The following is a 21594-nucleotide window of genomic DNA, read 5'->3' as shown; positions in this document are numbered from 1 at the left end:
ACAATTATTTGATACACTTCTTCTGTATTTCTTGCTAAGTTTATTCCTAAAATATTATCTTTTTTCTTTTATAAATGGAGTATTTTCTTTTATTATGACTTCTATATTGTCATTCATTTCTAGAAAGCTATTCATTTCCATATATTAATTTCAAACACAGCCACTTAGTTGAATAATTCCATTATTTGTAGCATCTTAAAATTTTAATTTTCATGATTTTCTTGGTTTACAATTATGTCTTCTATGATTGAGATAATTTTACTTACTCTTTTCCAATTATTTAGAGCGTGCTCTTCAAGAAAACTAGTAAGGGAGAGAGTTAAGCAGGATTGAGAAGAAGAGAGAGCTGAGGAAGGATGTGGGTTTCAGGTAAAGTCCAGCCACAGCATGATCTACAGGGATCTTTTGTAGAATTTTCACCCCTTAAGATAAGAAGGTGGGCCTTTTATAGCCCCTTAGCAGTCAGTTACTGAGGGAGATGCCTAGTTTTCCTGGCAAGTCAGCTCCTATCAACTGAGGACAGATCTTTGGAGAAGAGGGTATAGCTATGAGCCTTTAGCAGTCAACAGTCACAGCACCTGAAGGGTATGCGGGTGGGCAAGATGCCAAACAGATTTAATCATACCTTATGTTAAAATGCTTCCTATTAAAATGTTGACAGCATAAGAAGATATAATTATGTTGTAATACTTGAAAAATATGAGGCAAAAAGAGTTAGCTCTGCAATGAAATCCTTTGCCTTTTTTATGTTTTCCACTTTTTCAGATTTCTTATAGTTGGAACTCAGGTTGAGAATCAGAACAGAATCAATCAACAGGTTAACATTTACTGTGCTCCTACCATGTGACTCATTGTGCTGAGTGTCAATAAGAATAAAAAGAAATGCAAGATGAGGATTCTATCCTAGATCAAGAAGAATTTCAGAAAGAAGATAAGATTTGCATATATGAAAAAAATAATTAGACATAATACCATTAAACCAGGTATATCATACTGGGATTTCAGAGGAGAATCTTAGAATTAAGTTCTAAGTAAAATGCTTACTTTATAAATTTGAGTAATGGTGCTTAATATCTTTGTCATTTACTGAGTGGGGTATAAAATATTTTCCACCAACAAGTTTCAGGAAGTTGAAGGAGATAACAATGGGAAATTGTTCTAAATAACATAAAGGCAAAGACTAAAAGAACTGCCAACTATATTGTGTTGCTATTGGGCAAATTCCATTATGCAGAGATGGGAAGGGAAAGCCACAGAGTCAGTTGCCTACACATTCATCTCCCTGGTGCAAGTGGTTATTGTTCTGTACCCAGTGGCAGGATTAGAAATACCAATGGGGAACAGTACACAAAGTTGTTATGGAAACCAGAATGCTTCAGCGAAGAGTTACTTGCAGAGACCTTTCAGGATTATCGCATTCAATAAAAGCAACTATGTTTTGCTTCACTCTATGGCTGGACATCCCAATCAAATATCTATTTTGAAGGGTCCTTCAATCAGCTGTACTAAGTGAATATGGATTCAAGAGTCAGTAGATGGTGATCACATCACAAAAGTATATTTTATGTATGGCGTTTTTGTATTACATGCTGGACTCTTGTTCACACTTACCCTAACTACTGTCAAGCTTTCTGGTTTCTGTAATATAAGAACAAAGTAGCTTGACTGCTGCCACGAACAGAGAAACATTTCCTCCAATGTAGTTGCCATATGTATTGCCCAATACCGTGATACTGCGAATCTGTCTCTTCACATTCTCTTAACTTACTTTCGAGGCTAGACAGTAACCGCTAACTCTGCTCATAAATTTCATCCTTAATTGTGAATTGAAATTTTTCCAACTATCCAACAGGATATTTGAAAAAAAGTTTTTTTTTGTTTTTTTTTGTTTTTTTCCCTGAGAAAATGAGGATTTTCATAGCCTTTGAGGGCTCTTTTGAACCATTCGAAGTTTCAACAGATGAAACCGTAGAGGCTGTCAAGCTGATGATAAAGGTATGTACTTTTCTCTAAGCCACTAAAATGCATACTAATTTTAATTATGCAGTGAAGTTTAAACTGCATATGGGGTAGAGATTATATTTTTGGATACATTTTCAGCAAATGGGGAACTAAAACTATTTCAAAATATCATCGTTTGCTTACACTATAGTTTGATAAGAAGATAGTAACTATGGAAGTGTTAGACAGGAAAGCAAACTGAATCAGTAATTTCTTGAGAAAAAATCGTTAAACTTCTCTTTATGAAATCTGTGGGTTTTGCATGGGCCATATAGTATTGCTGCAATTCTTCATAAAAAGCAAAACAAACTCTAGGCTATATAAACGGAGTGTGCCAGTTGTCAGATAGATGGCTTGTTTGATGAGCAAGCAACTATAAATAACCAAAGTATTTGGGAGATAGGATTTTGGAGAACTTCTGGGCTACATCTTCATTGTGCATCCAGGGAAAATGAAGCTCAGAGAGGTTGCATCTTACCTAGGATCACAAAGTCAGAATAAGAACAATTTGGGTGTAATAACTTTATCTTATAAACTTTATATAAACAGTTACTGTAAAATGGAAAATTAGGACAAATATTTAAGTTTTGACCATCAAATGGTATTTGACTTGGAAATGATCATAAGGAGCATTTACTGAATCATGATATTCGATAGATTACTGGGATCACTGAAATCTAGATCTTCGATCACAGAGGCTCTTAACCTTTATGTGGCATGGATTCCTTTGGTAATCTGGTGAAGCCTATGGACTCCTTCTTAGAATGTCTGTAAATGCATAAAATAAATACATACAAAGAAAAGGAAACCAGTTATACTGAAATATAATTTCCAAAGATTAGAAAATACATTTATGATATAGTGATATGTGGGCTTCTTTATTAAAACATTAACAAGTTCTAGCAGTGTATTTGATAACTATTATAATTTCAAAGTAGTGATCAGTATAATATTTTGAGATAACTGCAGCAACTATAATGTGATATGAAAATATCAGTGATTCCTTTCAGTGACAAAGTCACAGGTACAGCCAGCTACTGTTGCCTACATCCATAACTGAAAGAAAATCTCAACTTCATTTGGAATTAATAAAAATGAGTTATAGTTTTATCCCATCTAAATTCTATCCATAAACTTTGGGAAGCTCTATAGACTCCAAGTTAAGAACCCCTGTTTAAAACTTCTTCCTTCCGTCTCAAACAATTTTATAATGCTCGGTGGGAAAATGTAAACAAAAAGAAATTACATGTTAGTTTGGTAATGTAAATATGTATTGATTTCATAATATGCTATTGATTTTTAAGGATTATTTCCACATTCCTCTCTCTGAAGATGAACAAGGGAGGCGGTATCTGGAGCTGACGTATGCTGGAGCAGCCCTAGAGGACAGCTGGAATCTTGCTGATGTTGGAATATCCTTTTGTTCAACTCTCAAATGCTTTGTTAAGGTATGATGATCAGTATAACATTTGTTCAAGATGCCTATTTCATTTTGAATAAACTTGTGGCTACTTCAATGAAAGTAATTTCATTACTTAGGAAGAGGTATACTCTTCTTGCCTTCTCCTTGTCTCTTCCACTTGTATAACTGGTGTTATGTACAATTTATGCTGTAAGGGGCAATAAGGTATAGAGACTGCCTCAAGTTCCCCCTTCTTTCCCTTCCTATCTAATTTGTTGCCTGCGCCAAACAGTCATCACAGAGCAACCCACAAATATTGGAATAAGGCCAAGAGGAGGATCTTGAATATTGATATAGGTAGAAAATATTTAGGTCACTTCCATGGGTCCACAATGGATTAGGAGCAGTGAAGTGAAGAAAGGGAAAAAAGTCTCAGTAACAATAAGCATGAATGGGCAGATTCTGCATTCAAATCCAGCCAGAGTAGCCATTTATGAATTAGGTGTATATACAACAGAGATAGCCTTTTCCATTTATAAGGTCCTTAATCTGTGGTGCTTGATTTGGGGACCATAAATGGGCTTTAAGAACTTTATAAAACCCTAAAACTGTCATATATGAAAAATTACATCTCTGGAGATTTTCTGAGTGGAGGATTTTTAATATTTGACAATTTCTTGAAGAGACAGGTGGCCTAAAGAGCTTGATTTGCTCCCTAGGGCAGAAATATTATTCAGTATTAGTTCTTTACCCCATAAAACATGAGCCTCAAGGAATTTAGCAAAGTACATATTCCCTGCCAAGTGAGGCACTTATTTTCTCATATTTAACATTTTAAAAAATTTATGGTAGCCAAAGCTTACTCTCTTTGTTTTAATGTTTTACTAGTTGACTAAGTTGGAAGTCTATATTTAAAAGGAAAATTCTAAAATATTTATTATTATGTATTAAAGACAAGTCACAGAAAATAAGCATTATATCATCCTGTTTATGTAAACAAAAAGACCATATTTGTATATGTGTCTAATATTTTTCAGCATTTAGTCATTTATCATTTCAATATTATTAAAGAATTTTTAATTATCAAAAAGGGAAATAAAAACAACTCTGATTTCTTCTTTTCTTCCTCTGACATTCAGAAAATTGTAATATAATACTTTTTAAGCAGATTAAATTCCATATCATTTCTTAAATGTCTTTTCTTTTACATCTTTAAATATACTTATACATTGTGGTTTTGGTACTATATAGGTTAACCTTCTAAAATTTCCTGGAATTTTTCAATGCCCATAATGATATTTAAGACATTTCTATTGTATGCTTAGTTGGAGACAGTGATACAAGCTGATTACTAATATTTGAGCTAGCTGGAGGAATTTGATTGAAACATAGGTATTCAGAAATATAGATAAATTGTGTCAAGAATATGAATAGGATACCATTATTTAACTAAGAACTGACTTTATTTTTCTTATTTAAAATTTTATTAATTTTTGACTAGGTAGGACATTCACACGGTGCTCACTTCAAAAGATACAAAAGGATATACAGTAAAAAGTCTCCTTCCTATCTCTGGCTCCCAGTTTCCCACCCCTGAGGCAACCTGTGTTCATAGTTTTACTTATAAAAATATTTCATTATGACAATAAAGTACCATCTATCACAGTGATGCAAGCCTCTTTTGCATTGAACTCTAAACTTCTCAGGAGTTTAAACTGTTAATAAAAAAAATTGAGTGTAGAAGTTAAAAGGATTTGTTAAAGAGAGTCAAGATATAACCAAGTGTCACAAGACTGGCCAACACATAGGGTTTAATTAAAAATTCTCAAGTTCCAGGGAAATCTTACTGACCTTAATATTTACCTTCTCCAGTAGAATCATGTTTAGAGAATTTCTTATCACTGGGTTTGAGAAAGAAAATATTATCTTTAATCTGAAGGAAGAGAATTACCTGCAAAAGTCATAAATACTGGTTTCTATCCTAACTTAGCTCCTGTTTAGATTAGATAATAAAATAGGTCTAGTCCAAAAATTCATATAATTTCCTGTGTATGTATAACAGTCCAAAACGGGCTTAGAACAAAAACACTTCATAAAAATATCCATGCCATAAGGAAAGCAGTCATATCTGCTTTCTGCTGTTTGATCCGCCTTATGTAAACAAAGGCTGTATTCTAAGTCATGTTATTGCTTTATTGCGTAATTAGACATATATAAATTATATAGTACCTTTCCTATATTACTTCACACAATTAGTTCTACCTACTCAGAATCTAGAAAAGCTAGAGTCTCTTAATTTATTTTGGTACAACTTAGAAATATCAAGATGTGAACCAAACACTTTTATAAGGTTTAAAAACTTGGCAAGTAAGCAATTTTTCTTTTTAAAAAGGTGCAAGTAGATATAAAATAATTAAAATATTTGCTTTATTGTGTTTATTTTTTGTGTGGATTACAAGGTTTTGCTTAATTTATCTGGGAAAGACAGATAAATTAAGAGGTGATCTACTCTTAAGTACATTTTTTAAATAGTCGATACATTTTCCAGTTTCCCTGCATATTACATCTTCTTTCACGGTAATGTAGACACATTTGGAAAAGTGAGTGGGAAGGGGGGTGACATAAGAATAGTGGGAAAAGAACATTGCATTAATTTTTCCTTTTTTTTTTTTTGTGAAAAAACTCCTATAGAAACCATAAGAAATACTTTCTATGGCATATACCTCCAAGCTCTGTTAACATAGGAATTAGTCCTGCCATTAACTATGGATGCTGTTACAGTTCGCTAAGTTCCTGTAAACCATGGCGTGAGGCATTGCCAAGGCCAAGGTGACTGTCCAACATATGGAGGTGCTGTTGAATTTGCCTCCCTCATTCTAACCGGTGTTACTGTGGAAATTATAGCTTGATTTTGTTCACTGTTGTAACCCAGTACCTAGAGTAGTACCCGGGACATAGTAGGCTCTTCATAAATTGGTGTTGAATAAATGAGTTGATAAAGGCCTTGAGAGGCAAAGTATGAAAATTAACAAGAAAATACGTGATTGCTATCTGAAGCAGCTATTAAGTTAAGATGCATTTCAGGGTTTGGATTCTCTACCTTACTATGGCATCTCTCCTCCCTCTCTACTCTCATGGCAAGGTGCTCCTGTATCTTTGCCCTTTTCGCTAGCCAGCATCAGGGTTTTTAGCTGCAAGCAGCAGAAATGAACATTAGACAATTTAAGCAGAAAATAAATGTATTGAAAGGCTATGAGGTAGTTCACAGTTTTGACAGAAAGATTGGAAAATCTGGCTCAGAGATTATGCAGCCAGAAACAATTTCTAAATCATGCCCAGAACTAGTCCAGAAAGACCACCAATGCAACCATCCTTGAGCCTTTGAAGCAGGCACTGGATACTGCTGCCAGCCTTGCTGCCAGGACAGAAATGCTTCAGACCCGCCACCACAGTATGGATTCCCCCTCTGCTGCTTCTCTGTCTTACTGGCTCCTAATTCTAAGTGAGAGTGGACGATTAGGCCTATTGGGAGCAGCTTGGTCACAAGTCCAGGCCCTACTGCAAAATGGACTGAGAAGCAACTATCTGGCAGGTTGTGCCTTCCAAAGTGTGAGGTGGGCTCAGTGTCCCTAACACTCCTCTGGTTTCCCTGACTTCTATCATTATACTGCCACCAAACCACGGCTGGGTTAAAATTTAGTTAATCCGTTTTGGCACCCTTGGAATGTTGTTTTATGGTAAAAGATTGGATAAATTGTGGTACCATTGAGTAGATGTTTATCAGACAAGTTGTAGAAGTTTGAACAATACACTTTGAACTAATAGGTTTAAAAATGATTCAAAATAATCTACATTTTAGCTTTTGAAAGGCACTATTAATGTATAAACACCAAAATCCAGGAGACACATATATAAATGTAGATTTTAAATATAGTTTTATACACAAAAACATGTAAACATGCTTCATAAAAATGAATAATAAAAATGAATGAAAACATGTTTCTAATGGCTATCTTTTCTAAGATAAGACACAGAGAATAGTATGTAAAGAATTTGGTGAAGAAAGATGTTTAAATTCAGTGTTCTAGACTCCAAGCATAACCTCTCTGGGATGACTATCAAGCAAAGGGACAAGTTTATGAGGTTAGATGTTTATGAAGACATCTCAGCTTGAATTCATTCAGTTTGACAAAAACAAACATTTCCTCTTTCAGTCTACTCTGGAAGGTTGGGGCAAGTTTCTGCTTATTTGGTGCTGCAACTTCAAGAAAGCAAAATATAAAAAAGCAGAACTTGCGAAAAATGGTGTATATGATAGAAGCTTTGTTCATCTCCTCTTGCCACCATATCAGAACTGTGACAGAAACACAGAGCAAATAGCAAGCAGAACCTCCTGGATCTAGATCAAGAGAAGCCCTACAACCAGGGAGAGAAATAAAAAATCACTCTGAAATGGTCGGAAGTAGGAAGGGGCCAAGACACGAGGCTGCCTGGTCCCCAGCAGCTGAGTGGAACAGAGGCTACAGCATCTGCAGCCAGCAGCTGTGGGACGTTCCCCATAAGGGGGCCGTGTCCATGACCATATTTTTGCGGTGACTGGCCTGCTCACTCTGACACCAGCACCTAGTTGGCTCCTGGATGGCAGGAGGGGGTAAGGGGGCAGGGGAAAAGGGGGCACCAGAGACTTACAAGGGAATACTGAGTTGTTGAAAGAGGGCTAGATTTAAGGTTTTCTCCTGAGCATAAGTGCCCACAGCATCCATTGTTTCTCTGTTGAGCCCTCCCCCACTCGCAGTGTGTGGAGGTAGCACTGCCATCATCAAAGGTAGCTGAGACATCATCAAACTGGATAATGGAGGTCGCTCTGCTCAGAGGATTCCCTGAAGCTCTGCCCCAACTCATGGCCCTACCCAAACCACATCCAGCTGTGTTCTCCTGCAAGTCCTGTGTCATTTGCTGAGCAGCACCAAGACTTATACTGGCCTTGGTTTCTGGCATGGCTTCTTGAGGCAACTATAAGCACAACTATGGATTGCTTGCTGAATCTTAACAGGTGGTTCCAGAGAAGCACAGGCTGGGGCTAAACTTGGCCTGCAGCTGAACCCTTCTCAGGACTGTGCTGCTGGACACCTACTATACAAAGCCAAACTAATAAGATCAGGAGACATAGGAGCTTTGATTAGTACATAGAAACAGACACAGAAAACTAGCCAAAATGGGAAGACAAAGAAGCAGAAACCATATGAAAGAACATAATAGAGATTAAGGAAAAATAGAGTCAAGAAATCTAACAGATACAGAGTTCAAAACACTGGTTATAAAAAAGCTCAATGAAATTAAGAGACACGTATATGAACTCAGTAAGAACTTTAACAAAGATAAAAAACATAAAAATGGAAATGAAAATTATAAAAGGGAACCAGTCAGAAATGAAGAACACATTATCTGAGATGAAGAGTATATTAGAAGGAGTCAATAGGGTGGATGAAGAAGAGGATTGAACCACTGATATAAAGGACGGAGAAGACAAGGATAACCAATCAGAATGGCAAGGAAAAAGTAATAATTTAAGGAGCCTATGGGACAAAATTAAAGGTAACAACATTTGTATCATAGGGGTACCTGAAGGAAAAGAGGGAGAACAAGAAGTTGAAAACCTCTTTGAAGAAATAATGATGGAAAATTTCCCTAATCTGGTGACGGAAATAGACATACAACCCCAGGAAACTCAGAGAGCACCACCAAAAAATGAACCCAAAGAGGCCCACACCAAGGCACATCACAATTTAAATGCCAAAGTTTAAATACAAAGAGAGAATCTTAAAAGCTGCAAGAGAAAAACAATTCGTTATCTACAAGGGAACACCCATAAGACTGGCAGCGGATTTCTCAAAAGAAACTTTGCAGGACAGAAGGGTTTGGCACAAAATATTCAAAGTGATGAAAACCCAGAATCTACAACCGAGAATATTTTATCCAGTAAAGCTATCATTTAGAGTCGAAGGACAGATAAAGAGCTTCCCAGACATAAATAAGCTAAGGGAATTTATCATCACCAAGCCAGGAAATGTTGCAGGGACTTCTTTAAGAAGAAAAAACAGGTATCGAAACATGAATAAAAAATAGTAATAACTACATTCCTATCAATAAGTACCTCAAATGAAAAAGAAGTGTTTCAGCCAGAAGATAGAATGGCTGAATGGTTAAGAAAACAAGACCCCTACATATGCTGCCTACAAGAACCTCACTTCAGATTAAAAGATACACACAGACTAAAAGGAAGAGGATGGAAAAGATATTGCCTTGATGGACCTAGAGGGTTTTGTGCTGAATGAAGTCAGATAGCGAAAGACAAATATCTCATGATTTCATGTACATATGTAATCTAAAGAACAAAATAAACGACACCAACAAAAACAGAAACAAAAAAAGATACAGAGAATGTTTTGAGGGCTACTAGACAGGGTGGGGTTTGGGGGACAGTGATAAAGGGTAAAGGGATTAAAGGGATTAAGAAATACAAATGGATAGATACAAACTAGTCATGGAGGTATAAAGTATAGCATAAGGAAAATAGTCAACAATGTTGTAAAAAAATATGTAAGCGGGAAGAAGGGTACTAGAAGTAGGAAGAGGGCTACTAGAATTAGTGGGGTGACCACTTCATGAGTTACATAGGTCTCTAATCACTATGCTGTATAACTGAAAGTAATGAATTATTGTATGCCAACAATAGTTGAAAAAAATTCACTGAATTGTACAATATAAATATGAGCAGTTAATTGTCTATTATGTTTCAATAAAGCTGGGGAAAAAAGAAAAAAGCAGAACTTGTGAAAAAAAGATAGCAGTATTCAAAACTTGCATTAACTTCTGTTTTCTTTCCGTTTCTTTAGCTATTTCTATTTTATTGTTAATGTGCATGTATGTATTTACAGTGAATTGCATTTGTTTTTTGAGGACAAAAGTGAAATTATTCCCATGAAACTGATCTATATATGTGTTTTTATTGAAAAGTAAGACACTTTGCATGTGCCACCTACCTTGGTGTCTTGTAAAGAAGAAAACATAATTTTATGTATGTCCAGCAAATATTTGTGTATAAATTGTTTATTTAACAGCATCTGACTTCCTTGGGTATAACCACCAGTGCTCCCTCATTCAGAATACTTGGGGAGGGTGTCCTACAGAGAGATGCCTCTCTTACGTAGATAAGGTGAGCTAGCAGATTGCCATTAACCACATCTACCTGCTCCTTCTTCACAAAACCGAAGTGAGGAAGTATCTCCAGCTGGTGAGCCTCATTAGACCTTAAATTGGGTTTTTCTACAAAAACAAGGTTTAGAAAATGGTGGATATATTGAGTTAAAATAGTTCAATGAGGACTATGTTCCAGACACATTATGAATTGAATGGGCCTGAGAAGTTCCTGGATGCTAAAAATAAATAAATAAATAATCTCTGTAGGTGTTAATTTTCTTGAGACTTATGAATCTGGCTTCATTAATAATTAATATTTTCTTCCTTGCACTTTTGATTTTCATCTAAAAATTGTCAGATATTTTACAATCCTCTCTTATATTACTTATTTCAGAGCTATATGTATACCTAGTTTATAGTCATTTATTTTTACATATATATAGATGTTTATTTGTATTCTGAGAAACTTATTTCTCTAACATTATATAGTAGCTAGTTAGCTGTTAAGAGTAATTTGAGCCTTTGATACTTTGTTTGTACATTATCCATTTAATTCTAAACATAAATTTGTATTCAAACCAAGGGTTAAAGGGAAATAGGGGTAATCATAAAAGAAATAAGGAACAGCTATTATATAAATGTAATTATATAAAATTATATATAAATATAATTTTTCTCTTTTCCTATATTTTAATTCAGTTTTCATAGGAATTTCTTCCTGCTCATAAATATCACATGAATTAGGTTGGGCATGTACTTGCCTTAATGGAGCCATAGTAAAGCATGAGCATGGTAAAAGTGAAAGGGTGAATCCTATGTCCTTTCAATTTTTATTTAGTGGATTTATGAGAAGCTATTGAGAAAGATTGTTCCAAGCACTTTAGACTCAGGGAGCAGCTCAGCTTGCTGGATGGCTTATGCTTAGTGGAAGAGAGCCAGAACCTGCTCTCAATGATTTGAGTCACTAAAATAGATCTTAAATCAAAGCACCACAGCCTAAACTTCCATCAATAACATTATTCCTTATAGGCTCTTTCAAAGAGATTTGCATGTTGATTATATTATGGCAATGTGTTATCTGGAAGGTGAGGAATAAATTTAATGCATTATAAGCCTGAAGCAGGGAGGGGCCCCTGGAGAAACCAGGCGAATTTTAATGGGAGAAAGTGGGAGGGGAACAAGAAAGGGACAAGTGTGCAGTGACTGGCTGGAGCCCCCTCGAAAAACCTGTAGGCCAGATGCTGGCTCCTCAGTTTTGCTCAAGGTTTGTAGAGGAGAGGCCAGAGTTACAAAGTTGTGGGGCACTCAGTGGCATCTCTGTGTACTCACATCTGCCAAGCCAACAACAGAGCACTAAAGAAAACCATGATTGACCTGAATCTGCTAAAGAGGAAGTAAAGCCAGTTTCACTTTTATTGTTGTTAGAAAGGTGAAAATGTTAATCTTTCCTCCCCTCTCCCCATTTTCCCCATTTGCTATGTTTTTAGTTTGGGTTTGGCTTGATTTAACAGTTGTTAACCAAAGATTACTAATACCTCTCCCAAACTTTCCTTCTTAAAACTATTTCAGCTATTTCAGTTCCACTTGCTTTCCCATTTAGACTACAAAATAAAAGAAACAAAGGACAGTTTTTATTCACTTACATTTGTGTTGTTGCCACCAGCCCTTGATAGACAACCGGACCACCAGAAATCAGTGAGTTATAGGAAACACACCCTTTATTCAGCCAGCTGTGTCTGCCAGGGGTATGCAGACTCCAAATCAAGCAGCCCCGAGATGCAGAGGTACAGGGTATTTAAGCCCTAAACCCCGTACCTCTGCATCTCGGAGTACAGGATATTTTTTCTTCTTTTTACTAACTGTCAACCCACAGATCGGTTGTACAAGTGGGGATACAAAAGCAGAAAGCTTATTGTTAGAGCATTATGTTCCCATGGGCGATAGCCAAGCAGTAATTTTTCAGCCAGCACATTTGGTACTTCTTTTTTCAAATAATAAATGTAAATGCACGTGGTTATTTTTTTTTGAAAAGGACAAAGGATACAGACAATGAAGAGCATAAAAGGATAAGCAAAACTCCCTTCCCACCCTGAACTCGGTTCCACTCCCCAGAGATAACCTTGTACAGAAAGGATTTTTTTAAATTGAAGGTTTAGAATCCATAGTATTTCCAAATTAAAGTGCATCATGACAGTTGTTTCAAAAATAACACGTCCTGAAGCTCAGCATGGATATAAATTATCCACACTCTTGTGTATTTGGGTCTGTAGACTTAGAAGTAAGAAGGATCCCAAAGCCCTGCCAAGACTCCTTCACTTTACTCAAAACAGAACTCAATATCCTCAGACAGAAGAGCAAGACTCATACCAGAAGTCAAGAGACTTAACTAGCCTTTGCTTTCATCCTTAGCACCCATGTGTGGGAACTAGAAGCACTCAGAGCTACCCTCCTAAATGTTTGTCCCTGTGTCAACCTCCAGATGGTGCTTATTTCTGAGCTCCCTCCTTTTCTTTCTCCATAGGAAGAAGATAAGCCTACTCTTTATGTGTTCAATGCAGTGACCCAAGAGATGATGCCAATAATGGAGAGCACTTCCCTTCTTGGTAAAAAAGTGTCTCAGCTGAGAACACTGGTAGCTCTGAGATGTGGCTTCCCTGTGAGTGTCTTCTGTCTCCGGACTCCAAGGGGACTGGAGATGTACGACTGCAATACCCTCAGGGACTACCAGACTGACATCGGTACTTCCCCTACACTTGACCCAGCTACTACTCAGCACTAGGGTTCTTTGACACTAGACTTGCAACAGATGGAGGAGTTGTTTCTAAACTAAAACTTCTGTAAGCACAGTGTGGATGTAAATTGTCAACACTACTCTCTGGTGTCTGGTTCTGTAGACCAAACATAAGAAAGGTCTCGTAGCCCTGCCCTGTCTTGCTCTCTTTACTCAAAACAAGAGGACTTAATATTCTCGGGATGAAAGAGCAAGACTCAAACCAATTTATAGTTTTCTCTTTCAAAATATCTTTCAAGTATATATAAAAGCAAATTCAAGTACATATTCTTTTTCCTCTTTTTAACATGTGGTAGCAAATATACACACTGTTCTGAAACTTGCTTTATGCAATTTCATTTTAAAATATTGTCAGTTATACTAACCAATCTTTCAAATAGGGTAAAACCAATACTGTGCAGGCTGAACAGCTGCCTCACTGAGCTGGCATTCATCCTTCAAGGACAGATTACAACCTCTCTTTAAATATTGTACTTCCAGATCATGTCTGCTGTAGCCATACACCATTGAGACAAACTCAGAAGACTGTCAATGTTGTTTTTACCATATTGGAAATGGCTCAAAACTTACAGAGATTCTTGCTTGAGGCAAATGAGTCTTCGCCGACATTTAGCACATCTTTAGTTAAGGTTGTGCTGTAACATTTGTCACAATGGAATTTGATTTCTTCCAGCATATAATAGGGCTTTGTAGACACTCTTCAGTTCAGCAGCTTTGTCCTTTATAATCGCTAAATTTGCATTTATTGTTACTTCTCCTGACTATTACATTTGCTTATTCTTTCCTGTTATTTTTAATTGAGGCTCTCAAAATTTTGACATCAATTATCACCGCTGTTTTTGATCAGAGGAAGCAACATTCTAGGATTTGTCCTCAGAGTACTTCATTGTGAAGCACACACCTACTCGGTGAGCTTGCTGGGGTATCAGCCCTGCCCAGAACATAGCAGGGGCTTAAGTAAGGCACACAGTGGTATTTGTCCCTAAGCAATTTATGATCTAGTTATCTGATAAAATACCAAAGGATAAATGAGAAAATTAGGGTGATTGCTCAGATCACGATGTGACATTTGGCCTAACCCCCAAATTTTTACAGATTTAAAGAAAGCAAAAAGCTTCTGAATGCTTAAATAGTTTGCTCAGGGTGTGTCAAGAATTATATCAGCATCTTAAAATAACCCTCTAGGAATAAGGGTTTTCAGATATAAACTTAGAAGCTCAAGCATGACCAGGGTAAACTGCTTTGGCCACCATGAGGACACAAGGCATGGGAAGAGAGGCAAGGAAAAAAGGGTCTCAAAGGAAAAGGAGGAAGTATTTGGCATAAAGCACCCCTAATATTCCTTAAGTAGCCCACCTTTTTAAAATAGAGGGTAAAGTAGTCTTTGATCAGCCTCTCTTCCAAGTTCTCTTCTTTCTAGTCAATAAATTATCCCTGGTGCTTTCTGGAGTTGAACCTTGACTTTTTCCAAAGGCAGTGGAAAATCAGAAGATTTTGGGGAAGCAGTCAATTTCAGATTGAAAAATCAAAGATTTCGGTAGCTCAATTAGTCATCACACATGCTAGCTCATACGGAAATATACAAAACTGCCTCTGCATTCTGGTCATTTACAATAAATTGTTAGAAACGAGGCATGCACATATACTCAGTTATAATCCAATAAGACAGCTAGCTCAGTGTAGGCCAAAAGGCTCAAGGGAAGGCATTCTGGAGAATGTGGGGCTCAAGCACACAAAGGTGCAGGATCATCTGAGAGGGGGAAGGGAAGAAATTTCTGCTTCTGGGCCAGGAGAAAAACACGAGCCACAGGTTCATGAACATGGGCTTAATGCAGGGAGAACAGAAAGCAAGACATCATTCTGAAGAGTGGAGGAGCCTTGCTGAGACCAATGGAAAACATAGCTGAAGTCAGATTGAGAAGGGAATTAGGAATGAGACAACAGAACACAGGCTTAATGTGCTTGCAACCAGAGCCATGTCCATTCTGGAACAGGAGTGCTTTAACAGAAGTTTAATCTGCTAACAAGCAGCATGAAATATTGAAAGGAGTGAAGAGAGACTAGAAGCAGGGTGATATGCTAATTGGCACTTTTGATAATCCCAGTATTAACTAATTCCACTAGCAATGGATAAGACAAATCTGAGAAGCTCAGGAGGAAGGGAAAGAATGTCATCCTGGATCATATTAAAGAAGAGGGAAGAACAAAGTTTAGACAGCAGTGGTGAAAATTAGGAAAAGGAACTTATGCTTTGGGTCCTAAACTTTAGATATAAGGAAACTCATAGTATCTTTTTTCCTGCACGTTACTGAGCTAGATAGTGGCAAAGCTGTTAAGTACAACTGAGATCGTCTAATTCTCCTCCACAACAGACATGGAGCTAGGGCTTGAGTGATAGTTTGAATAGCAGATATTGTTATAGGTGTCCTGCCCATGGAGTTGGGCAACGAGTCCTATGAGATGTGGTTTCCTTAGATAGTAAATAGAGAGGGACATGTCAAGGCACAAGGATTAAAGACATCCTGAATTTAGGGCAAGTAGATCGAAGAGGAGTCAGAAAATGATACCCAGAAAACTGTCAGAGTCAGGAGGAGAACTGGGACTTTGCATTGTTGCAGACGATAAAGAAGAGACTTCTAGGATGCTGGTAAAAGGCCAAAAACAATGCCTGAGAAAAAACTTTTGATTTGGCTTACTGGTTTTATTGGTGAACTCAGAGAGAGCAGTTTCAATAAAGTGGATGGAGACAGGAATTTTGTAGGGATTAAGAAGAAGATAATAAGGAATTAATGAATTTTTTTGGTGATAGAATATTTAATAATTAACTTATCAAGAATTTATCAAACCTAAACATCCCCTAAAATTTATGATTTTGTGACTTGAGGTTTAGTAGCACATCATATAGTTACACACACACACACACACACACACACACACACACACCCCCCTCTTTTCTTGTAACAACTTATATGAGATAGATGTTCATTTTAGCCCACTTCTAGCTCCTACGTCTCTATCCTGGCTCTTACAGCTTCTTATCTGTGTACTTGTCTGCTTGTTATTCTGTCTACATTTTATATATGTTTATAAACTGACATTAATCCTTTCTGGAAGAAGGTGTGCCTAAACAAATGAATGAATGAGTGAATGCCTTTCTTTTACAGGATGATATCATCGGTACTTTTCACTGTAAATGTCTCTTGCCATGTCTTCATGGCTAGCCTGAACATACCATATCCAAGAGACTGTTTCAGGAGCAGGCCCTTGTCCGCTCAAACCCTGAAATCTGGGCTGGCTCCAGGGTTCCTCTATCAGGCTCCCTTAGGCCCCTTGGAGACCTACTGTGCCATTTTAATTCCTTTTACAGATGAGAAAATAGGCTCAGAGAAGTTAAGAGACCTGCTCAAGGTCATACTGCTAATAAACGGTAATTGCACACTCAAGATTAGGTTGTTTCCAACAATTTATATTGCCAACCGAGCAAGCCTTTATTGAAACCTATTATTATTGGTACTCTTTAAGTTCTGATCAGTGTTTCATTTTGTTTCCCATTAGCAGAAACCCAAACCAGAGAAATGGCTTCCACATTTAGGAAGAAAAAGCCCAAGTCCGATAGGCAGACCCTAGAGTATAGAGACAGGGAATCCAGAAACTTGGGATATAGGGGATACATGGGGAGAGGCTGGACACTATTCCCTAGAATGGGCGCTATTGCTCACACCTGCTTTCCTGCATGGCTTGAGTGGGAATGGTAGATAGGTTTACAAGAAGAGAGTGGGTGGGTCCAGGTTTTGTAAATATACACAATTTGGGGGAATCCTCTTAAAAAATAATCCAAAATTAAGAATAATGAATTAGAAAGCTTATGTAGTGAGAGGCCCTGAAGTGTAAGTCTCAGTAGTTTTACTTTCACTTCAGTTATAGATTTTAGTTGTATTTTCCAGAACATAGCATTTTTCAAGTAAATGTCTATTTCACAACAGAATTCCTAAGCTTATGAAGGAATTTAATGTGTGACAAGGAGGCATTACAAATCGATTGCGATGAAAAGATTAGCTAATAAATGGTGCTGGTTAACTTACTTAGAAATTCTCTGGATAAACAAAAGTTGAGCATTAAGAGAAAAACCATCCATTGTTATCTTTATTCTTTGAGAAATTAAAGCTGCTTTATTGAAAGGAACTGAAACAGATAGTTTTAACACCCGTAACATTTAATTCCCAGATAGAGAATTAAAGCAGAATAAAATACAGGGCTAATGGAGGTGTCCTACTATTGATGAGAATTTAAATCATATAGCTTTCTCTGTAGTTTTGAGAATCAGGGCTCATTAGCAGTAGACAGGTTGAGCTAGGGAGAGCTGAGATGCTAAGGTGAGGCAACCACTTAGGGAAGGAAGGATGGACCAGAAAGACCCCACCTGTAGATATCTAGCAGAGGGAGGTTAGCATCAAATAAGTCCTGGTAGTGGGAGTCCTTGAATAGGCAGGTCAGTCTGCAAGTAGCAACTGGTAAAATCAAGAATAGGCAGAAGGTGAGCCTCAGGGAGATTTGACAGGGACTTGATGGGTAAACCATAGCATAGCATCAAGGTAGTAAATTAATAAATGAATGAATGACATCAGAGGTGGGAACCTAGACAAGCTGGTTGTTGACATTGAAGGCTCTGACAACATGTTATAGAACTCTAATCCCAGAGACTGGGGTTCAGAGTAAGAACTTCAGTTCTAGGCTCAGAAAACAGAGATGGGACCTCTGTTCTAAAACCCAAAGAGTAAGCTAAGATACTGGGACTTATGCTCTGGGGCACAAGGTGAGGGCTTCATCATGAGAACTAAGGCAAGTTACTAAAATAAGGACAACATCTGAGTAGGATGAACAGGAACACCAACTTCCCACCAAACCTCTGAGCTGTTGGCCTAGAATCTTAACATATCCCTTCCTAGTGAAAGTAAGATTGTTCCCTGGCTCTGGGACTGGTCTGGTTCTTCGAATGGAGGCTGTGTGATCTCAACTGTGCAGGACCAAGGAGGCTGGGGTATATAATGCCAGGCTAAAGCTTTTCAAGTTCATCTGTGATTTCATAGTAATCTAAAAACATAGCAAATCATTTAAGTCAGGAGATAAAATAAATGCACTTGGGACAGTGTTTTGTTCCTAGTGCAACCCATAATAATCAAACATTTTATAAGAAAGTTTAAGTACAGCAAGAAGCGTTAGAGAAACTAAATCTATTATGTGAGGATGATCCATATTTTGGAAAATATTTATCATGGCATTTCTACAGATATCTGCAGAACAACTACATGGTCTCTACAGAACAATTCTATAATTCTCCAGCAAAAAGAGTGAGCTCTCCTAGCCAAGGCCAGATTTGTGACAGTGGAGGCAAGCTGGAGGGATGACCAGGCTCTGTGAGTAAACAAGCTTGGCAAATAATAATCAACACACAAAGGAAAGTGAGGCCAAGGTCAAGAAATATAAAACCAAAGTAAAAAGTAACAGAAGGCCAACCCTCACTTCAGGATTATGCGTATAACATAGGACAACCAGAAAGCAAAGACTCAGCAGAGAGAACATATACTTGGATGTGTGTCTACCTGTGGAGTGGAAGCAAGAAGGAAAAGAGAGGGAGGCAGAAAGGAAAGAAAAAGAAAGCAACTGAAAGGAGGAAGCTTTCTAGGCATTATAGAGTCTGAAAGACAAATCCCAGGCCAAATTCTACTCCCAGTTTACTGTATAACTCCAGGCAATTTACCCATATCTTTGTGCTTCAGCTTCCTGGTCTATAAAAAGGGGCCACTGAGTGAACTGGTCTTTTTATCTTCAGTATTCTGTGACCCTAAGATTACGGGTATTACGCTATCCCAGCCAACAAAAATAAGCACGTTTAGAAGCTTTGTATGCCTTCAAAATGCTAATGAGACCAGCATCCCTTTCTACCTCCCTCTCTTCTTTCCTTCTTATCTGCACGTATTTATTATGAGCTTACTGTGTGTCTGAGCCTGAAGATATGTATGGATAACTTAAGTCATGCACACATTCCAGCTCCTACTGCCAAGGCTATCATGTTGATTCAAAGAAGGCCTATCTATAAGCTGTCCAGTGACATCAGCTATCACAGCTGAACCAATTAGTCTTGTTTGGAGACAAGTATGACATAGAAGACAGGAATATGGGCATAAGAACCAGATTGTCCATGTCCAACTCCTACTTCTGCTACCTACTGGGTATGTAAAACCTGGGCAAGTTGCTTAATCTCATAATGCCTCAGTTTCCTTAGCTGTCAAATGGAGAACTAATACAACCTATCACTTAGTGTTGTTGTGAATCTTAAATTAGCTTATTCATGTAAAATACTTAGAACAATGCAGAGCATGTACTAAGCATTCAATGAATATTAGCTATTCATATTCAATATATTATTATTCATTATTATTCTTATAAATTCAAATTGGGAAATGTAGAGAGACAAAATTTGTTATCAGAAGGGGTAGAAAATGAAAGATGTCATGAAGTAAGGTTGGGTCATTATAAACCAATATTGCATGCATGCCAGAGCTGTCATAGGACAGAAACTGTAAGTTGGGCAGCTCGTTGGTAGAGAAAGAGAGAAGACACACAAAGAAACATGGAGGGCACAAGAGAGTTTCTATGGCCTTGATTCCTAATGTACGCCATTTCTGGTCATTGTCTCAAGTATAATAAATCCATTTTCTAGAAGGCCTCCTTGCAGTGCAACAGCATAACTAAAACTGAGCCACAGACTGTATGAGATTTGATGCTTGGGCTCAAAGAGTTTTCTATTAGTGTTTGTAAACTGGCAATTCCAAAGTAGAAATAAATGATAAAGAGTTTCAAAGTATATTATGGCAACCAGTTGAGCAGTCCTTTAACCTATCTGGGAAAGCGAGAGGATGGTGCAGTCAAGGAGGGCTTCCTGAAGAAGACGATGCCAGTCTTGTATCATAAACTATTGGTAGTAGGGGTTGGGGAAGGAGTCGTAAGAATTCAGCCAGAAGGGGAAGCAAAAGAAGAAGCCCCAAGGTCAGAAACAACCTGGCGTGCACACAGAAATGCAAGCCAGCCTGCTGGCCTGCTAAGTGTGTGGAGGACAGCAGATGCCCAGAATGGATTTGGGGAGTGGGACAGAACTTCATTTAACAAACATTAACTGAATATTCACCATGAGCCAGGCACCATTGAGAAAGCAGGCATAGAGCTATGAGCAAGAGTAGTGAGGTTCTTACTCTCTTGAAGCTTGTATGTCAATGGGAGAAGGCAAACACCATCAAGTTAACAGAAAAATATTAAATTTTAAATAGAAATAAGAACTGTGAAGTAAAAGAAAGCAGGATAAGAGGATAGAAATTGATGTGGTAAGGTGGGGGGAAGCTATTTTAGATAGTTAGCCAGAAAAGGAGATGACATTTGAGCAGAGACCTCAATAAAGAGAGAAAAAGTTGTCGGAAGCTTCTCAAAGTAGATTTAGGTAAGAGATTATCGTGGCCTAAAATAGGGTGGAGCTGGTTGAGATGGAGGCAAGGAAGCAGTTCTTAAACATTTCTGAGATAAACATAGCAAGTCTCAGCAGCTGTACAAACGTAGGGTATAAGAAAAATGACAGGAGAAAGAAGAACTCCAAAATCTCTAGTTTAAGTAGCAAAGAAGATAGTAGTGCCACAAACTGAGACACAAAATGCAGGAGGAAAAGCAGGTTGGGGATGAAAGATGACGAGTTGTCTTTTAGAACAACATGAAGGTGGTGTAATCCTTTGGATGGCAAAGTCACCAGCAGGAGGAATCTGGAGCTGAAGCAGAGGCAAGGGCTGGAGATTTGGACTTGGGAGTGAGTGGTAGATGGGTGGTAAATGACGCCATTAGCATTACTGAGATTGCCTGTTAGTCAGACAACAAGTGTTTAGTGAGCACTTAATAAGTGCTAGGCTGTGTAGCCACCCCTGAAAGAGCCTGAAAAAAAATCTCTACACAAGTAAAATGATTTCAAGTACTGATGATAGGGGCTATGAATAAATTAAAGTCATAAGATAAAGAGTATTAGCAGGGAAGAGACAGTGGTGGCAGAGATTGCTTTGGCTATGGTGGCCAAGAAGATCCTTCAAGAGGACATGATTCTTGAATTGAAAGCTGAATAAGATACTCCCTTGTAAAAATCTAGATAAAGACCCTTTGAAACAAA

General features: G+C 37.6%; 1 protein-coding gene across 2 annotated transcripts in view; it reads left to right on the top strand.

Annotated features, from left to right (window-relative positions):
- Positions 1-1459: 1459 nt before the first annotated feature.
- Positions 1460-21594, top strand: part of ANKUB1 (ankyrin repeat and ubiquitin domain containing 1) — a 39306-nt gene continuing 19171 nt past the window's right edge. The window contains exons 1-3 of one of the 2 annotated variants that reach the window (XM_039855049.1): positions 1460-1995; positions 3334-3449; positions 13125-13259. In XM_039855049.1, the coding sequence (XP_039710983.1) occupies positions 13247-13259 (13 nt within the window). In that variant the 5' untranslated portion in view covers positions 1460-1995; positions 3334-3449; positions 13125-13246. Of the gene's footprint in view, positions 1996-3305; positions 3450-13124; positions 13342-21594 lie in introns of both variants that reach the window. The other variant, XM_039855048.1, reaches the window with a different exon arrangement.

The sequence above is a fragment of the Pteropus medius genome, unplaced genomic scaffold, assembly GCF_902729225.1.
Source record: "Pteropus medius unplaced genomic scaffold, Ma_sr-lr_union100, whole genome shotgun sequence".
Lineage (NCBI taxonomy): Eukaryota > Metazoa > Chordata > Mammalia > Chiroptera > Pteropodidae > Pteropus > Pteropus medius.
Note: the sequence above shows the minus strand (reverse complement) of the source record. Positions and strands in the feature narration are given on the sequence as shown.